A 19,588-nucleotide genomic window follows, 5' to 3' on the forward strand; every position below is an offset into this window, starting at 1 on the left:
GGTCTGTTCCAGAGCTACAAACAACAGAACAGGCAGCTTTCTCTGTAGAGCGATAACACAGAATGGCTAATGCATTGAAAGCATCCATGGTTATCAGAGCACAGTTACACACACCCACCCTGCTAAGTTAAACTGTTTCCCCATCCCCAAAACAAGTTTCCAGTTAAATGTCATCTATTAAGCCTTCCATATTTTTTTCTTGGTCCTGACCAAGACTCAGTTTCAGACATTTACTAGTCTCCACACTTCATATGTCTAAGATAACGAGTTTCCTAAATGATTGTCATTTTAAATCTTAGGTGCAAAAGGAGATGTGGGCTCCCCTGGCTCCCCAGGAAGTCCAGGGATTCCTGGTACAAAGGGAGAAGCAGGATTTCCTGGCCCTCAGGGTCCTTCAGGCCAACCAGGTGTTCCTGGATTGCCAGGCAAAATTGGAGAGGGGCCTAAGGGTGACCGGGGACCTCAAGGCCGACCTGGGCTTCAAGGTAAGAGTATTTATAGACAACATACAGTTGTACCTTGTAAGTCAAACAGCTTAGTTCCCAAACATTTTGGCTTCCAAACGTCGCAAACCCGGAAGTGACTGTTCCGGTTTGTGAACTATTTTTGGGAGCTGAATGTCCAACAGGGATTCCATATTTCCGATTGGCTGCAGGATCTTCCTGCAGCCAATCAGAAGCCACACATTGGTTTTTGAATGTTTTGGCAGTCGAACAGACTTCTGGAACAGATTCTGTTCAACTTCCAAGGTACAACTGTACCTGTATGTGTTTTTACAAACTTAATGAACAATTAATGTACAATGATCATCCAACAGTACTTATTCAAGAACAAAAAAAACTGAGTGAAAGAATTTCATGCTGGTCTATTCCCAAAATGGAAATGTTGATGTTATGCATCGTTGGAATTGAGGGGATGCTCATCAAATTTGCAGATGACACCAAACTGGGAGGAGTAGCTAATGCTGCAGAAGACAGAATCAGAATTCAGAATGACCTTAACAATGGGAGGAATGGGTCCAAGTTAACAAAATGAATTTCAGTAGGGACAGATGGAAGGTTCTGTACTTAGGCAGGAAGAACCAGGTGCCCAAATATAAGATGGGGGACCCCTGGCTTACTAGTAGTACATGTGAAAAGTACAACAGTATGGTGCAGCAACAAAAAAGCTAATGCTATTCTAGGCTGTATCAACAGATGGATAGTGTTCCGATCAAGGGAAGTAATAGTCACACTCTATTCTGCCTTGGTGAAACCACACCTGGAGCCCTGTGTCCAGTGCTGGGCATCACAATTTAAGAAGGTTGTTGACAAGCTGGAACGTATAGCAGGGCAGCAGCTGAAGAAGGTGCAAAAAGGGTTTTCTTGTATGTGTGTGTGTTTCTTTGTGGCTGATTAGCTGTTCTCCCTGTGCAAAGGTTTGATCCATCTTTTAGATTTAGGGGAGCTAGTCTCAAACGTTTGTTGGGGAGACCTAGGGGTTTTGGTTTTTTTGTGTGCGGAGTTATTTGTCCTGTCTTCACGCTTTTTATGATGGAGGACCGCTGTAGCCACCCCCAACAACACGTTCTCAAGATGGAGGGGGAGGGAACAGCTGCAGTCGCCTGCGGTTCCTGCGCAATGTTTGCCATCTTGCCAAAGGTTGCAGGCAGCTTTACCTGCAGCAATTGCATGTTGATTGCCCTCTTAAAAGACAAAGTCCAGCAACTGGAGGAACGTGTAGCTACGCTCCAAAGAATTAGAGAGCTGGAGCTCTTCTTGGAAGCAACAGAGCACACCGTCTCCACCAAGGAGGAGACAGGGGACTCCCCTGAGAAGGAGGCTAGTTCACCAACACAGGAGCCAGATATATGGAGAAACGTGACTCAAAGAAGTAGGAGGCCCAGGGTTCGCTCTGATTGTTTAGAAATATACAGTCGCTTTGAGGTCCTCTCCCCTAGCACGGAAGACGAAGAGCAGACTCCATTTGAGGATTTCTCCCTCATTACAGTCAATCAGGTATATGAAGACGAGCAGCAAAGTTCAGGGAATGTGCAGGTGACCTTAAAACGGACAGCTCACGGAAGAACCCCGACCAAACCTAAGAGGAGGCGTGTAGTGGTGATAGGGGATTCCCTACTGAGGGGAACAGAAGCAGTGATCTGTGGGCCTGACAAGATGTCTCGGGAAGTGTGCTGTCTCCCCGGGGCTAAGATCCAAGATGTAACTGAACGACTGCAAGGAATCATAAAACCCACTGACGAATACCCCTTCCTCTTGGTTCATGTGGGAACCAATGACACTGCAAGCAATAGCCTCCAGAAGATCAAAAGAGACTACGAGGCTCTTGGCAGGAAATTGAAGCAACTAAATGCACAAATTGTCATCTCATCTGTCCTCCCAGTTGAACGACATGGCCCAGGGAGAGAGGGAAAAATAGTGGAAGTGAACAGCTGGCTTTGCAAATGATGTAAACAGGAACGGTTTGGATTCTTAGATCACGGACTGCAGTTTCTTGAAGATGGACTTCTGGCAAGCGATGGGCTGCACCTCACAACGGTTGGGAGGAATGTTTTTGCCAAAAATCTCAGAAACCTCATCAGGAGGGCTTTAAACTGACTAATGTGGGGGAGGGAGACAGTGCTCCTGAAGGTAGGAGTCTATCAATTGATGAAGATGATCATCCAAATGTCATAGACCAAATGGAGCAAACAGCACGCAGAAAAAAATCCTTAAATAAGAGACACGGGGGAATGATTAATGGACTTCAATGTCTGTACACTAATGCACAAAGCTTTGGAAATAAACAAGATGAGCTTGAGCTCTTGGTACAGCAAACTAAATATGACATAATAGGCATCACTGAAACCTGGTGGGATAAGTCCCACGACTGGAATGTAATAATGGAGGGATACAATCTATTTCAGAGAAATAGCCCAGACAAGAAAGGAGGAGGAGTGACGTTATATGTCAGGGATGTGTATACCTGTGAAGAGAGCCAAGATTTAGAACCTCAAAGCCAAAGTGAGAGCATTTGGGTCAAAATTAAGGGAGAGAAGAATAACAGAGACCTCATTGTGGGAGTTTACTATAGATCCCCAAGCCAAACGGAGGACATAGATGATGCCTTCCTGGAACAGATGGCCAAGCATGCAAAAGGAAGGGAGATAGTAGTAATGGGGGACTTCAATTACCCGGATATTTGTTGGATGTCAAACTCAGCCAAGAACATAAGGTCAAACAGATTCCTCACTGGCCTTGCAGACAACTTCATTGTCCAGAAAGTGGGAGAAGCAACAAGAGGAACAGCCATTTTAGATCTGGTCCTAACCAATGTTGATGACCTGGTTAGTGGGGTAGAAGTGGCAGGATCATTAGGCGCGAGTGATCATGCTCTTCTGAAGGTTACTATACAGTGGAAAGGAGCAGCCAAGCATAGTAGGACTCAATTTCTTGACTTTAAGAAAGCCGACTTCATAAAACTTAGGGAAGTGCTGGGTGAGATCCCATGGACAGTAATACTAAAAGGAAAGGGAGTTCATGATGGCTGGGAGTTTGTTAAGAGGGAGATAGTAAAAGCACAACGTCATGCAATACCAGTGAGACGGAAACATGGAAGGTGCCTAAAGAAGCCAGGGTGGCTATCTAAAGAACTTTTAACTGAGTTATGATTAAAAAAGGATGTGTACAAAAAATGGAAAAGGGGGGAAACCACCAAAGAGGAATTCAAACAAATAGCCAGCACGTGTAGATACAAAGTCAGAAAAGCTAAAGCACAGAATGAACTCAGGCTTGCTAGAGAGGTTAAAAGCAACAAAAAAGGTTTTTATGGGTATGTTCGTAGCAAAAGGAAGAACAAAGAAACAGTGGGGTCACTCAGAGGAGAAGATGGTGAAATGCAAACAGGGGACACAGAAAGGGCTGAACTCCTCGATGCCTTCTTTGCCTCAGTCTTCTCCGATAAAGAAAACAATGCCCGACCTGAAGAATTTGGAGCAAATGATTCAGCAAAGGAAACACAGCCCAGAATAACTAAGGAGATAGTACAAGAATACTTGGCTAGTTTAGATGTATTCAAGTCTCCAGGGCCAGATGAACTGCATCCAAGAGTATCAAAAGAACTGGCAGATGTGATCTCAGAACCACTGGCAGTCATCTTTGAGAATTCCTGGAGAACAGGCAAAGTCCCGGCAGACTGGAGGAGGGCAAATGTTGTCCCTATTTTCAAAAAGGGGAAAAGAGAGGACCCAAATAATTACCGCCCAGTCAGTCTGACATCAATAGCAGGGAAGATTCTGGAGCAGATCATTAAGCAAACAGTCTGTGAGCACCTAGAAAGGAATGCTGTGATCACCAATAGTCGGCATGGATTTCTGAAAAATAAGTCATGTCAGACTAACCTGATCTCGTTTTTTGACAGAATTACAAGCCTGGTAGATGAAGGGAACGCAGTGGATGTAGCCTACCTTGATTTCAGCAAGGCATTTGACAAGGTGCCCCATGATATTCTTGTAAAGAAGCTGGTAAAATGCGGTCTTGACTATGCTACCACTCAGTGGATTTGTAACTGGCTGACTGACCGAACCCAAAGGGTGCTCATCAATGGTTCCTCTTCATCCTGGAGAAGAGTGACTAGTGGGGTGCCACAGGGTTCTGTCTTGGGCCCGGTCTTATTCAACATCTTTATCAACGACTTGGATGATGGACTCAAGGGCATCCTGATCAAATTTACAGATGACACCTGTCAGAGCTGCTTCCAGATCCTAGCTCACAGAGGATCACGCTAGCCAGCGTTCACTTTATAAAAGTCTTTATTGAGTTACAGTTTCCATTTTCAAGCCGCAGCGTGCAGCCCTACGTCTTAGAAGCTAGACCGGCGAAGCTCCGTCTGAGTCCCCGCCTCCTGTACACCAACTTAATACCCTAGCCTTACTCCACCTTTTCCGCCTGACCGTTCTTCTCTGGGTCCCTCTGCCCCCCGTGGTCTCTTCCTTCCTGGACTCTTCTGACGCTGACCCCCCGGACCCTTCTGTCTCCTTGCGGCGGGCTTTAGGACCTGGCTCCCTTTCCGGGCTGCTTACTGCGCCGCCTCCCTGTGCATTTGAACTTGGCGCGCGCGCCCAACCTTCCACTTTCCGCTTGACCGTTTCTTCGCTCCCCGATGGAGGTGTGGCCACTCCTGACTCATACCCTCCCCCCTGCGGCGAGCCGCCGGATCTCGATACCTGGCGCCTTCCTCTCCACTGTGCTCTGTTGGGGACGCTGGCCCCGATTTCCAACTGCTGCTCTCTGAATCCCCTCTGGTCCCTTCTTCCTGGGGTGTCCCCCTAGGCTCCCCCCTTGCCCTGGCCACTGGCGCTCCTTTCTGTGAATCTTCCGATTCACTGGAAAGACTCGGAGATCTCGGGTCGTCGTCATCACTCATCTTTCCTTCGGACTCCTCCCCCTCGCTCTCTGTTTCCTCCCTTGCCCTCGCCTCTGCTCCTGAACCCCTGACAACACCAAACTGGGAGGGGTGGCTAACACCCCAGAGGACAGGATCACACTTCAAAACGACCTTGACAGATTAGAGAACTGGGCAAAAACAAACAAGATGAACTTTAACAGGGAGAAATGTAAAGTATTGCACCTGGGCAAAAAGAATGAGAGGCACAAATACAAGATGGGTGACACCTGGCTTGAGAGCAGTACATGTGAAAAGGATCTAGGAGTCTTGGTTGACCACAAACTTGACATGAGCCAACAGTGTGACGCGGCAGCTAAAAAAGCCAATGCAATTCTGGGCTGCATCAATAGGAGTATAGCATCTAGATCAAGGGAAGTAATAGTGTCACTGTATTCTGCTCTGGTCAGACCTCACCTGGAGTACTGTGTCCAGTTCTGGGCACCACAGTTCAAGAAGGACACTGACAAACTGGAACGTGTCCAGAGGAGGGCAACCAAAATGGTCAAAGGCCTGGAAACGATGCCTTATGAGGAACGGTTAAGGGAGCTGGGCATGTTTAGCCTGGAGAAGAGGAGGTTAAGGGGTGATATGATAGTCATGTTCAAATATATAAAAGGATGTCACATAGAGGAGGGAGAAAGGTTGTTTTCTGCTGCTCCAGAGAAGCGGACACGGAGCAATGGATCCAAACTACAAGAAAGAAGATTCCACCTAAACATTAGGAAGAACTTCCTGACAGTAAGAGCTGTTTGACAGTGGAATTTGCTGCCAAGGAGTGTGGTGGAGTCTCCTACTTTGGAGGTCTTTAAGCAGAGGCTTGACAACCATATGTCAGGAGTGCTCTGATGGTGTTTCCTGCTTGGCAGGGGGTTGGACTCAATGGTCCTTGTGGTCTCTTCCAACTCTATGATTCTATGATTCTATGTATGCAGAGGAGGGCAACAAAAATGACCAAGGGTCTGGAAACCAAGCCTTATAAGGAACAATTGAGAGGGTTGGATCTGTTTAGCTTGGAAAAGAGGAGGCTGGGAGCATGATAGCCATCTTTAAATATCTGAAGGGCTGCTACATGGAAGATGGAGCAAGCTTGTTTTCTCCTGGTCTGGATGGTAGGACTCGAATCAATGGCTACAAGTTTTCAGAAAGGAGATTCTGACTAAACATCAAGAAGAACCTTCTGATGCTCAGAAAGGACTCCCTTGGGAAGGTGGTGAACTCTCCTACCTTGGAGGTTTTTAAGCAGAGGTTGGCTGGCCATCTGGCATGAATGATTTAGCTGTAATTCATTCATTGCAGGCAGTTAGACTAGATGTTCAACTCTACAATTCTCTGGTTCTCTGATTCTATTATTTTAATTACAGAATGTCAAATGGCTTAAGAGTTTCTTTAGGTACATTATTGTTATTTGGAAAGCAAAATGTATCAATGAATCTTTTTTTAATAGATAGATGTACATCTCAAATGCTGTTGTTTCCAGGTTCCACAAGATTATTGAAATGGAATTGTGAAAGTCGCATTCATTTTGGATTTTGAAGTGTTTTATTGCTCCCGGGCACTTCTTTGGTTTTACCTTGGGCATAGTCAGCCATTATTTGGCCAGGCTCATTTGTTTTCTTCTAACAACAATATTGCCCAAAAGTAATTTTTCCATTCCTGTTTTAGGACTTCCTGGGCCACAAGGCTCTCCAGGTGCTCCAGGATTACAAGGAGTCAAAGGAGAAAAAGGAAGCCCAGGCTGGCCAGGAACACCAGGAAGACCTGGCCTCAAAGGTGACCAGGGGCAGCAAGGAATCCCTGTAAGTCACTTTCAGGAGTAGTGTATTAATGGATTTATCTGTTATTACATAATTAAATAGTGTTTGTTAATTTGTTCATTTCATTTACTAGATTAATTGGTTCTGAATTAATTTTCAAACCAGTATATATGTGTTTTAAAAATGTACTCCCCTGTACTAAATAGTTGCTGAAGGGGGCACATGCTGGAGCAACAGGTTGAGTCCAGGGCTCAACTTCCTGCACTCCCCACCCCCCATTGAACCTTCAAATTTGTTACAAGTACCAGTAGGCAAGGCTGCCTAGCACATCTGGGACCAGGAGCAAGGATTATGACCTTACCTATTTCTCTTATTCTCTCTCATGCATTTTGAAAAAGGCATGGCCCCAAATCAATCTCTAAACATGGTAGCTAAGGTGGAAAAAGGAGGAAATGACAAAATGGTCCTTCAAAGATTGCCAACCTGCATGCTGACCTTATCAAGAATGGCGGGGGTGGGGGTGACATCATCAACCAAGATGGTGCCTTGAATCGCCGCTGAGCTCCTTCCTGAGAACAATAACCAGCACAAACCGAGACAATGACGAGTAAGCATTTTAAAAATAATTCCCCCTGTTAGGACAGCTTTAGCAAGTCTGGATTGCTAAAAGGGACCTAGATTCATGGATTTCACTACCTTTGAAAGAATCTCCCTCAGGCACAGGGCAAGCAATGGCAGGCCCCAAAATGGCTGCCCAAGCTTCAAAAAATGAAAAAGCAGAAGCAGGGAAACTGATAGGCCTTGAAAATAGGTAAAGGGACGTCTGACCATTTGGTCCAGTCGTGGCCAACTCTGGGGTTGCGGAGCTCATCTCGCTTTACTGGCCAAGGGAGCCGGCGTATAGCTTCCGGGTCATGTGGCCAGCATGACTAAGCTGCTTCTGGCGAACCAGAGCAGTGCACGGAAACGCCGTTTACCTTCCTGCCAGAGCGGTACCTATTTATCTACTTGCACTTTGACGTGCTTTTGAACTGCTAGGTTGGCAGGAGCAGGGACCGAGCAACGGGAGCTCACCCCGTTGCAGGGATTTGAACCACCAACCTTCTGATCAGCAAGTGCTAGGCTCTGTGGTTTAACCCACAGCACCACCCGCATCCCTGGCCTTGAAAATGCACACGGCCTAGTAGCCCTAATCAGGAAGGAATTAGCCCAAGACTGGGCAAAAGCACTCCTCTCACTGAGGGAAGACATTGCTAAATTAACTGAGACTGTGAATGATGTTAAAACTACAGCAAACACAGCAATGGAATTAAGCTTGAAAAATAAAACATCTATTAGGAGTCTGAAACGCTCGCAAGCAGACCTTAGAATCCAACTGGAAGACTGTCAAGATCGGGGAAAAGGAAACTTTCCCAGGGGCCTACCTGGAAATTTTGGAGACTCAGATCTAAAAGCGGCCGTCCTCACGTGGATTCAAGAATTATTTCCTGACTGCAAAATCAGTGCAGAAAATATAGAACGTATACACAGAGCCCTGAGAGCTAAACCTAAAAACGGGACCCCCCCCCCCGAGATGTGATTGTCTGCTTTAACACATTCTTGGTGGGAAATGGTTTAATGCAACGTTTCAGAAAACTGGAAAAAATAGAACATGAGGACTCTGTTATAGCTATCTTCCCAGACCTTTCTCCTGGGACCTTGCAGCGACGTCGTGAATTCAAAGCATACACCACATCGCTTCGCAATGCAGGGATAAAATACAAATGGGGATTCTCCTTTAGGCCGATCATCACTCACAATGGAATAACCAAGGTAGCAGTGTTGCATGTAGAAGCCAAAAAATTATTGAAACAGATTAATGTACAGATTGAAGACATGAAGACAGAAGGAGTGGAGGAAAGCACCAATGAAGAGACATAAAAAGACCCTTTTGAATGGCAACAACAACGGGGGAAGACAGTGAAGAAAATTAAAGGAAAGAAAAATCCAATACAGAAGATAAATGGACAGAGAATCCCACAAGATGGCTTCTGCTCTGCGTGAGATCATTTTGTCTTGGTTTTTATGCCTTGCTTTGTAACTTTACTATCATAGAATGTTCCTGGGAGGGGGGGAAGCAGTGATTTTGGTCATCCCCTATTGTTAATACTACTGAAAGAGTAGAATTTACTACTCTGTGGATACCACAATGGTTCCAACAGTAGGACAGAGTTTTCTTGTTGTAGGTGGGAGGGGAAGGGGGGGGAAGTTTGGGGTTTGTTAGATATAATGTTTTCCATGCACTCCTATAATGTACTAATCATCCTGGAGCAAGTATGGATCATTTAAAAATAATCACATGGAATGTTAATGGACTAGGGTCACCCATACAAAGGAGACGGGTTTGGAAGGAAAAGGGAGACCGGACTTGATTCTGGTCCAGGAGACTCACCAGAGGAGGAGGGGGGCTACAATGAGTACGTCTCCCCTCCCCTCCTCTGGGGGACAGTGGTTTGCCTCCCAGGAAACATCTAAGGCTCGTGGGGTAACAACATGGGTTGCGGATAAATCAGAATTTAAACCTGAACAAACCCCTCCTAGTGATCCTGATGGATGTTACTTGTTTATCAGGGGCACATTTCAAGAACAATGGCTGACTATAGGTAATCTTTATGCACCAAACAACCAACAGGAAGAATTTTTGGAAAAAAACATTGACGGAACTGGAATTTTTTTTTAAAAGTCAAACAATCCTGGGGGGAGATTTCAATTTAGTCCTAAATGCATATTTTGACAGAAATTGTTCAGGTCAAGAAAAAAAGGTCAATAGAGGTTCCCCATCAACAAAAACCCTTCTGTATAGAAATCTTTAAAAAATCAATTTATATGATATCCAGCGAATGGCAAACTCTGATTTAAGGGACTATACTCACTGTAGTAATTGCCATACAAACTAGATTCTGGTGTATTAGGCGACTGGGCATATAAGACGACACCCAACTTTTGCTGTTCAATTTTAGTGTTTTAGAGTTACAGAGTTTGAGTGCCGCCAGGGGCAGAGTGTGCTCCCCTCCGCTGCCTCTGGGCAAAAATAAACAAGATGAATTTTAACAGGGAGAAATGTAAAGTATTGCACCTGGGCAAAAAGAATGAGAGGCACAAATACAAGATGGGTGACACCTGGCTTGAGAGCAGTACATGTGAAAAGGATCTAGGAGTCTTGGTTGACCACAAACTTGACATGAGCCAACAGTGTGACGCGGCAGCTAAAAAAGCCAATGCAATTCTGGGCTGCATCAATAGGAGTATAGCATCTAGATCAAGGGAAGTAATAGTGCCACTGTATTCTGCTCTGGTCAGACCACACCTGGAGTACTGTGTCCAGTTCTGGGCACCACAATTCAAGAAGGACACTGACAAACTGGAACGTGTCCAGAGGAGGGCAACCAAAATGGTCAAAGGCCTGGAAACGATGCCTTATGAGGAACGGCTAAGGGAGCTGGGCATGTTTAGCCTGGAGAAGAGGAGGTTAAGGGGTGATATGATAGCCATGTTCAAATATATAAAAGGATGTCACATAGAGGAGGGAGAAAGGTTGTTTTCTGCTGCTCCGGAGAAGCGGACACGGAGCAATGGATCCAAACTACAAGAAAGAGGATTCCACCTAAACATTAGGAAGAACTTCCTGACAGTAAGAGCTGTTCGACAGTGGAATTTGCTGCCAAGGAGTGTGGTGGAGTCTCCTACTTTGGAGGTCTTTAAGCAGAGGCTTGACAACCATATGTCAGGAGTGCTCTGATGGTGTTTCCTGCTTGGCAGGGGGTTGGACTCGATGGCCCTTGTGGTCTCTTCCAACTCTATGATTCTATGATTCTATGATTCTCTGCCGTAGCAGCAGCAGCAGCAGCCCGAGGCGAGGCGTTTGGCGGGCAGGCGGGTGAGCGCCGCGCTTGGAAGGACTTTCCACATCCCCTTCTGTGGGGAGGGAGGAGGAGCGACAGCAAAAGGGGCGCCTCTGCTCACCGGCTCCCTCGCCTCCTTCCCAATGTGTATACCCAGGGTATAAGATGACCTCCGACTTTTGGGGTGATTTTCCAGGGATAAAAAGCTGTTTTGTACGCCGGAACATACAGTACTCTAGAATTGATTATTTATTGACAGAGGGATGGATCCATCGGATCCACTTCTCAGAGATCAAAGCAGGAGAAGTCTCTGACCATGCTATGGTTATTGCTGAACTGCTGAGAGAAGGAGGATACCCAAGGAACCCAGTATGGAGACTTGACCCATGGCTACTACAAGATCAATTGATATTCGAACAGTTGCAAAAAGAGATACCAGAATTTTTTAAGATCAATGATGCAGGATTATATAACCCAGCTTTAATTTGGGATACCTTCAAAGCAGTAATTAAAGGAACATTTATCAGTAAGAAGAGTAGAATCAAAAAAAGAAAATCAAATATTCATATCCAATTAGAAAAAGAAATAAAAGAATTAGAAGAAAAACATAAAATAACATGTGGTAACAGATTGTATCGCAAATTAATTCAAAAAATGAAAGAATTAGGCATGTCAGAAATACCAAAAATAATAACATCCCTTCAATATTTAAATCTACAGTACTATGAATTTAATAATAAAAAACTCAACAATCTTGGCAAACCAACTAAAGAAATGTAAGTTAAACAGAACATTCCACTCAATAAAAACAGGCAAAGGTGAAATAACACATGATAAACTTAAAATTAACTAAGCCTTTCATGCATTCTATAAGACCTTATACACTTCTGAAACACCATCACTAAACACCATTCAGGAATTTTTGACCACAGTTAACATTCCAAAATTAACAGAAGAGCATGCAACTTACTTAAATCAACCCCTTTCACTTGAAGGAAATATTAGCTAGATAATAAAAAAAGACAAAACCATTTAAGGCACCTGTACCAGATGGGTTTACTGGCTATTTTTATAAAACCTTTTCTGAACTTGTGGCCCCATTCTTGCTGAAATTATTTACAGATATAAAGGATCATGGCTTGATACCTGGAACTTGGAGAAACACACACATCGTAGTGCTACCAAAACCAAATAAAGACTTGGAGTCAGTCGAATCCTATAGGCCTATCTCATTAATAAATGTTGATTTAAAATTACTTACAAACACAGGTTAGCGATGATTGTACCGAATTATATACAGTCATACCTCGGGATAAATATGCTTCAGGATAAGTATTTTCGGGTTACACTCCGCGGCGACCCGGAAGTAACGGAGCGCGTTACTTCATGGTTTCGCTGCTCGTGCATGTGCAGACGGTCAAAATAACATCACACACATGCGCGGAAGCGGCAAAACGCAACCCGTTCAGATGTGCAGTTGTGTCTTATGTTCTGTTCAGGATGCGAACAGGGCTCCGGAACGGATCCCGTTCGCATCCCGAGGTACCACTGTACATTCGGATCAGACAGATTTTATTAGGCAAAGGTCAATAACTACCCCAATTAGGAGGATCCTCAATGCAATATACTGGGGATCAAACCAACTGGCACCAACAGCCATCCTTACATTGGATGCAATGAAGGCATTTGACCGTCTTGAACGGAATTTTCTTTTTGAAACCTTGCGCGGTTTTGGCATGGGAGCCTCATTCACTGCACTGCTGACTACCTTGTATCAGGATTGTACCGCAAATATTTTGATAAATGGTATACATTCAGAGCCTATATTGATGGGCCGGGGCGCAAAGCAGGGCTGCCCATTGTCGCCCCGCTTTTTCCCTGGCCATGGAGCCCTTGGCTCTAGCACTTAGGGGAGACCCTGAGGTGTCTGGAATACAAATTAATGGGCAGAGTCCTCTGGTGAACATGTTCACAGATGATGTAGCCTTGATGCTGTCTCACCCTAGAACAAATCTCCCTGCAGTAATGAAAATTCTTGGTGCTTACGGAAAGGTCTCTGGTTTTTGTGTTAACTATAGCTAATCTAGGGGATGCGGGTGGTGCTGTGGGTAAAACCTCAGCGCCAAGGACTTGCCGATCGCATGGTCGGCAGTTCGAATCCCCGTGGCGGGGTGCACTCCCATCGTTCGGTCCCAGCGCCTGCCAACCTAGCAGTTTGAAAGCACCCCCGGGTGCAAGTAGATAAATAGGGACCGCTTACCAGCGGGAAGGTAAACGGCGTTCCGTGTGCTGCGCTGGCTCGCCAGATGCAGCTTGTCACGCTGGCCATGTGACCCGGAAGTGTCTGCGGACAGCGCTGGCTCCCGGCCTATAGAGTGAGATGAGCGCACAACCCTAGAGTCTGTCAAGACTGGCCCGTACGGGCAAGGGTACCTTTACCTTTACCTTTATAGCTAATCAGACCTGCTATGCATTCATATGCCACCTGAAGTACAACTACAACTTCAGCACTCCACTGGAATAAAACTTTGTCAGAAATATTTTAAATGTTTAGGAGTTATTATCCCCAGGAACCTTCAAAATTTGGAAAAGCTTAATTTTGGTCCAATGATCCGAGAGATTAGACAAAAATTGAAAACTTGGAGCAGGGGTTCGCAGTCATGTTTGGGCCGAATTGATCTCACAATCCAGATGGAATTAAGGATTTAACTAACCATCAAGGAGCTTTATTAGCAAACTTGGGTATCAGGAAAACTCTGGACACCAAAATAATATTTGGGTTCACAGTCTAATTGAACGAGAGCGGGGAGCAAAAAGGACTAATTGATGTTTTTCTAAAATGGTGAGCTAAGTTAACACCAGAGGTGGAAATTAATAAGCTTGGCCCACAGGAATCTAAGCCGCTGCCCAAAAGAACCCTCCTCCCAATGACATGATATTGCTGCTTCTTTTTTTACATGATTATTGTTTTCAACAACTTTGCTGTTAAAGAGAATCTCACATTGTGCACTAAAGGGCAGGTAGAATATGAATTGTTTCTGCAAGACCTCAAGCATGGAAACATTAAGATGCCAGAAGGCCTATAAGCCTGCTACTGATCTCATTCGTGATGTTAGTGTTAAGTACCGTATTTTTTGCCCCATAGGACGCACTTTTTCCCCTCCAAAAATGAAGGGGAAATGTGTGTGCGTCCTATGATGCGAATGCAGGCTTTCGCTGAAGCCTGGAGAGCGAGAGGCATCGGTGCGCACCGACCCCTCTCCCTCTCCAGGCTTCAGGAAGCTATCCGCAAGCCTTGCAAGCCCGGTGGGAGTTCCTGCAGGCTCACAAGGCTTGCGGGCAGCAGCCTGCAGTCCCTGCGAGTGTCTGCAAGCCTTGCACGCCCGGCAGGAGGTCCCGCCGGGTGCATGAGGCTTGGGGCGGCAGCCTGTCGCCCGAAGCACGGGGAGCCCTCCGGAGGGCTCCCCCTGCTTCGGGCGAGTGTCTGCAAGCCTTGCGCGCCCGGCAGGAGGTCCCACCGGGTGCGTGAGGCTTGGGGCGGCAGCCTGTCGCCCGAAGCACGGGGAGCCCATCGAAGGCTCCCCCTGCTTTGGGCGAGTGTCTGCAAGCCTTGCGCCCTGCAGGAGGTCCCGCCGGGTGCGCGAGGCTTGGGGGGGCAGCCTGTCGCCCGAAGCATGGGGAGCCCTCCGGAGGGCTCCCCCTGCTTTGGGCGAGTGTCTGCAAGCCTTGCGCGCCCGGCAGGAGGTCCCACCGGGTGCGTGAGGCTTGGGGCGGCAGCCTGTCGCCCGAAGCACGGGGAGCCCTTCGAAGGCTCCCCCTGCTTTGGGCGAGTGTCTGCAAGCCTTGCGCCCGGCAGGAGGTCCCGCCGGGTGCGCGAGGCTTGGGGCGGCAGCCTGTCGCCCCGAAGCATGGGGAGCCCTCTGGAGGGTGCCCCGTGCTTCGGGCAGGGCTGGGGGGGGGGAAATAATTTTTTTTCATTCATTCCCCCCCCCAAAAAAAACGAGGTGCATCCTATGGGCCGGTGCGCCTTATAGGACGAAAAATACGGTATACATGAAACATACTTCACTCTAATAGTGGAGGTGGACAAAATACAGCGTAAGGCGACATCTAAAAGTGACAGGGTGAACATCCTGACTCTCCTTAATTTGAACATTGCATGAAAGGAAGAGGATTGGAAACAGGACCTAAAAGAAATGAATGTACCATGGGAAATATAGACAATTTCACCCACTTCAGCTAGAAAACACCATCACTCAAAACCAGGCCAACACTCCATTGTCTGAAAGCACAATGCTCTGTGCATTCTTCTGCTGTGAAAAGGAGATAAGAACTATATTGTCTGAATGATTAAACGTCTTACTACAATATTTTACTTTTGTAATATGACATCTCAGGCGATTTAAAAGTTGATATCATGTTAATCCACTGCAGGTGAATCAGTGGAAGTGCTGGGCTGATATCTTGCCTCGGTAATGGACTGGATGAGAGCCAACAAACTTCACTCCATCCAGATAAGACTGAGGCACTGTTGGTGGGTGGTTCCCCCAGACCAGAAGGCTGGGAGGTGACCTGCTCTTGAGGGGATTACACTCCTTCTGAAGGAGCAGGTACATAGCTTGGGAGTATTCCTGGATCCTCTGCTGTCACTTGAGGCACAGGTGGCCACAGTGGTGCCGAGTGCCTGCCATCAGCTTCAGCTCATGGCCCAGCTGTGCCCCTATCTGGACAAGGATAGAGTTAGGAACAGGAAGAGAAGCAGCTTCACATCCTCTCTCATGGAGAAGAGTCTAGCAACAAAACCTCTTCTTTTTATTATTTTTTATTTATTAATAAATGATACAGAAAATGAAAATGAAATAAACAAATACTGATACAAAATCGACCAAAAGAAAATACATATACACCCTACACTACGAACATAAACCCTACACACACACTTTCCTCCACCAAGACTTGACTTCCTTTGGTTCAAATTTGAATATTATTGCATTCTTTGGATAATACATCTTATAACCATTTCTAGTTTTTATTCTCGCTTATACTTAATCCATGCATATCAATATATTCTTTTTAGAGCAGTGTTTTTCCATATACTCCTCGAAACATTGCCATTCTGCCATTTTTTATTTGTCTAGAGCCTTATGGCTGCTTTTAGCTTTGCCAATTCTATAAATCCATTTAATTTACATATCCAATCTTCTTTTGTGGGTATTGTCTCACCTTTCCATTTACTAGTAAGAACTATTCTGGCGGCTGCCGTAGCATATAGAAAAATTGTTTTCATTTCCTGTTGGATGTCCTTCCCTAATACAGTAGACCTAATAAATACGCCTCTGCTTTGTTTTCTATGGGGATTTGGAGCATCTTTTTCAACTCTTCATGTATAATACCCCAAAAATTCTTAATCTTTTTACATCTCCATTGAACATGAATCATTGTCCCTTCGACTTTATCGCATTTCCAATACAGATTGGACTTTAATTTATAAATCTTTGCAAGTTTTGATGGTGTCAGATACCACCTAAAGAACATTTTCATAAAGTTCTCTTTAATGCTATAGCAGACGGCAAATCTGGTATCCACTTGCCAAAGCCTCTCCCACTGTTCTAGGTAAATTGTATGGCTGATGTCCTGTGCCCATTTGACCACTACCTCCTTTACTACTTCATCTTTCAAGTCCCACTCTAGTAATAAGTCATAAATTTTACATTGCAATTTATTTATTTATTTTTAACAATACATAATATAATTTTAAATCTCATAATATAATTTTAAATCTTTCTCTTTTATCCATTAACAATTTGTATCGATCTTTTCTCCATTCATCAAAACATATTACTCATAATCGGGATCATATTGAAGAGATAGAACATTTTGGGGAGAACGTTCATTTTGATTGACAATTTTAATCTATTCCAAATCTTAAAATCTTTTTTAATTTCTCTCCAATTTTTTTGCATTTGTTGTCAAAAAGGTTAATATTTTTCATTGATATTTCAATTCCCAAATACTTCGCTTTTTCACAATCCATCTTTTCCTGTAGAGCTTTTTGCTCCTGTTCACAAGTATTTTTAACCACGAATAGCTTGGGAGTAGAGTTAGGAACAGGAACAGGAGCTTCGCATCACTCTCATCGATGTCAAACTGCTTATGTAGTTATGTTTGACTGCTATTTCCCACAATTCCCACCTCGTTCTACAACGTGTGTTACCCACTTATTTCATATGCAGAACTTGGAGTCTTGTGCCATGTAGCAGATCCTTTTTTATGCATAACTTACTTGGCTATTCAATTTCAGGAGATACGTGTTGACTGCTTGACTTGTTGCAGTTTTAGAAATTGTCCACACATCTGTGTGTCACTTGTCTCCAAAGGCATATCTGAGGGCTGTTTTCTCTTCTGCAGGGCAATGCTGGCTTTCCAGGAGCTGCTGGCCCAAAAGGTGACATGGGGCCTTCTGGAATTCCAGGCCCTCAAGGTATGAAGGACGATATAATGGCCATCAGTAAACTACATGGTCTTCTGATTTAGAGTGACAATAAAGAGGAAATAGATTTTCATTCTAACTCCCTTGGAAGGTGGTGGACTCTCCTTCACTGACAGTTTCTAAGAAGAGGTTGGATGGCCCCGCAAGATGAATGCCTCGCAAGACGGAAAACCCGCTAGACGAAAGGGTTTTCCGTTTTGGAGGTGCTTCGCAAAACGAATCTCCTATGAGCTTGCTTCGCAAGACGACAATGTTTTGCGAGTTCCTGCTGGGGTTTTTTTTCCCTTCCCCCCCTTTTTCTAAGCCGCTAAGCCGCTTATCAGCTGATCCGATCAGCAGATAAGCCGCTAAAAGCCGCTAATGGCGCTAATCCGCTAATCCGTCAATGGGCTTGCTTCGCAAGACGAAAAAACCGCTAGACGAAGAGAATCACAGAATGGATTCTTTTCGTCTTGCGAGGCACCACTGTAGTTGAGATTCCTGCATTGCAGGCAGTTGGACTAGATGAACCTTGAGGTCCCTTCCAACTCTACAGTTCTATGATTCCATGATTGTACTCAAGTAGAAAGTATAAAATAGTTCAAGTATTTGGTATGTAGGAAGTGTGGTTTAGAATTAGTAGATAAATAAGCAGAAGAGTTGCCTATACTGAAGTTTAATTTCTATCCAGGTCCAAAAGGTTCTTCAGGCGTTCCTGGACTCAAAGGAGAACAAGGTGACCAAGGGTTTCCCGGAGCTAAAGGTATGTCATAGCTTTGTCCATTTTATCTTCAGGTTTGATGTCAAGGACAGGCTGGTGTCTGAGGGGTGGGCAGAAGAGGTGGGGGCAGGAGAATGATCCAGGCCAGTGATTTGTGGGGTTGTGTGCCACCCATGAAGCAGGGGGGAGTGTCTAGGCACTCGGAGATGGAGGAAGAGGGGGTGAGGGAAGAGTTGCAGGGAGGCACAGTCCCAGAGAATTGGCCATTAGAGTTTTCCTCGTACCTTCCTCCACTATGTCCAAGAACGACATGAGCAATGAGGATAAATTGCTAGTTGCTTGCATAACCTGTGTCAGATGAGAGTGTTTAAGTAAACTGGAAGGGGTGTGGTTGCGCAGTTGCTCCAACTGTCCATGTTGCAGCCTAGCTACCTAATTAGCAGGAGTGGTGCTTATATCCCTTGTACTTTGGGAGCTGACATAATGGAGTGCTTTGTCAACATAGAGCTAAACTCCAAACGTCTGTCTTCATTGGGACTGGGTATGCTCAGCACATTTGATTATTTTGATATCAAGGAGCAGAAGTATTTTTTTTAATGAAATCAGCAGAATTTCAAATATATAACATGATCCTAAGGGGCCTCTTCAATTAGCACCTTTGTTTGTAATCCCCTCAACATATAATATTGACACAATGTAATTATCTTTGACAGGTTTTCCAGGCCCACCAGGTCCTCCAGGCCCCTTCCAGCTCTTGAAAGGTGAACCAGGTGAACCTGGCCCTGTAGGCCCAGTAGGCCCTAAGGGATTTCCTGGTCCTCCAGGCCCAAAAGGCCAACAAGGTGAGAGGCTTTTTAGTTCTTCTAGAATTCATAGGTTTGTGAGGCCAAATCAGGTGAGTCACAGCAAAGCTGATGTTGGAAATCAGTTTAGGCTGTCCAGAACAGTGAGACACATGGTGCCTGGGCTCAGATGCATCCTTCCAATGAGACATGCATTTTGTCCATTTCCATGAGGGCTGCAGTGTGTCTGGAGAAAGGCACAAGCCTTTTTCAATAAGATACATATTTCTGGTTAACCTATTGCCCCACTTTCTACAGAGGAAGGACAGTCTTTATCACTTTCTAGGGTATTTCTATGGCTTTCTGCACTTGTACCATAATGGAACTATTCTAGGGACAGATGCTGAGATTTCATTTGCAGCAGAGAAGCTCAGTTGCTCCCTGGTAGGCTGCTAGCATGGCAATTAAAGAAGAAACAATGTGAAAAAATTATTAATAAATTGATTGTGAATGGAGAAATAATTGAGGAACCGAAAAAGATAAGTAACAGCTTCCTG

At 45.1% G+C, this 19,588-nt stretch overlaps 1 protein-coding gene across 2 annotated transcripts in view; it reads left to right on the forward strand.

Moving 5' to 3' along the window:
* The window catches only part of COL4A1 (collagen type IV alpha 1 chain), a 202,071-nt gene that overhangs the window by 155,184 nt on the left and 27,299 nt on the right, over window positions 1-19,588 (forward strand). For both annotated transcript variants that reach the window (XM_082215731.1, XM_082215732.1), the window contains exons 42-46: window positions 300-485; window positions 7,087-7,220; window positions 17,468-17,540; window positions 18,220-18,291; window positions 18,963-19,091. In XM_082215731.1, the coding sequence (XP_082071857.1) occupies window positions 300-485; window positions 7,087-7,220; window positions 17,468-17,540; window positions 18,220-18,291; window positions 18,963-19,091 (594 nt within the window). The remainder of the gene's footprint in view (window positions 1-299; window positions 486-7,086; window positions 7,221-17,467; window positions 17,541-18,219; window positions 18,292-18,962; window positions 19,092-19,588) is intronic.

Source organism: Podarcis vaucheri, assembly GCF_965113315.1.
Source record: "Podarcis vaucheri genome assembly, chromosome: 3".
Lineage (NCBI taxonomy): Eukaryota > Metazoa > Chordata > Lepidosauria > Squamata > Lacertidae > Podarcis > Podarcis vaucheri.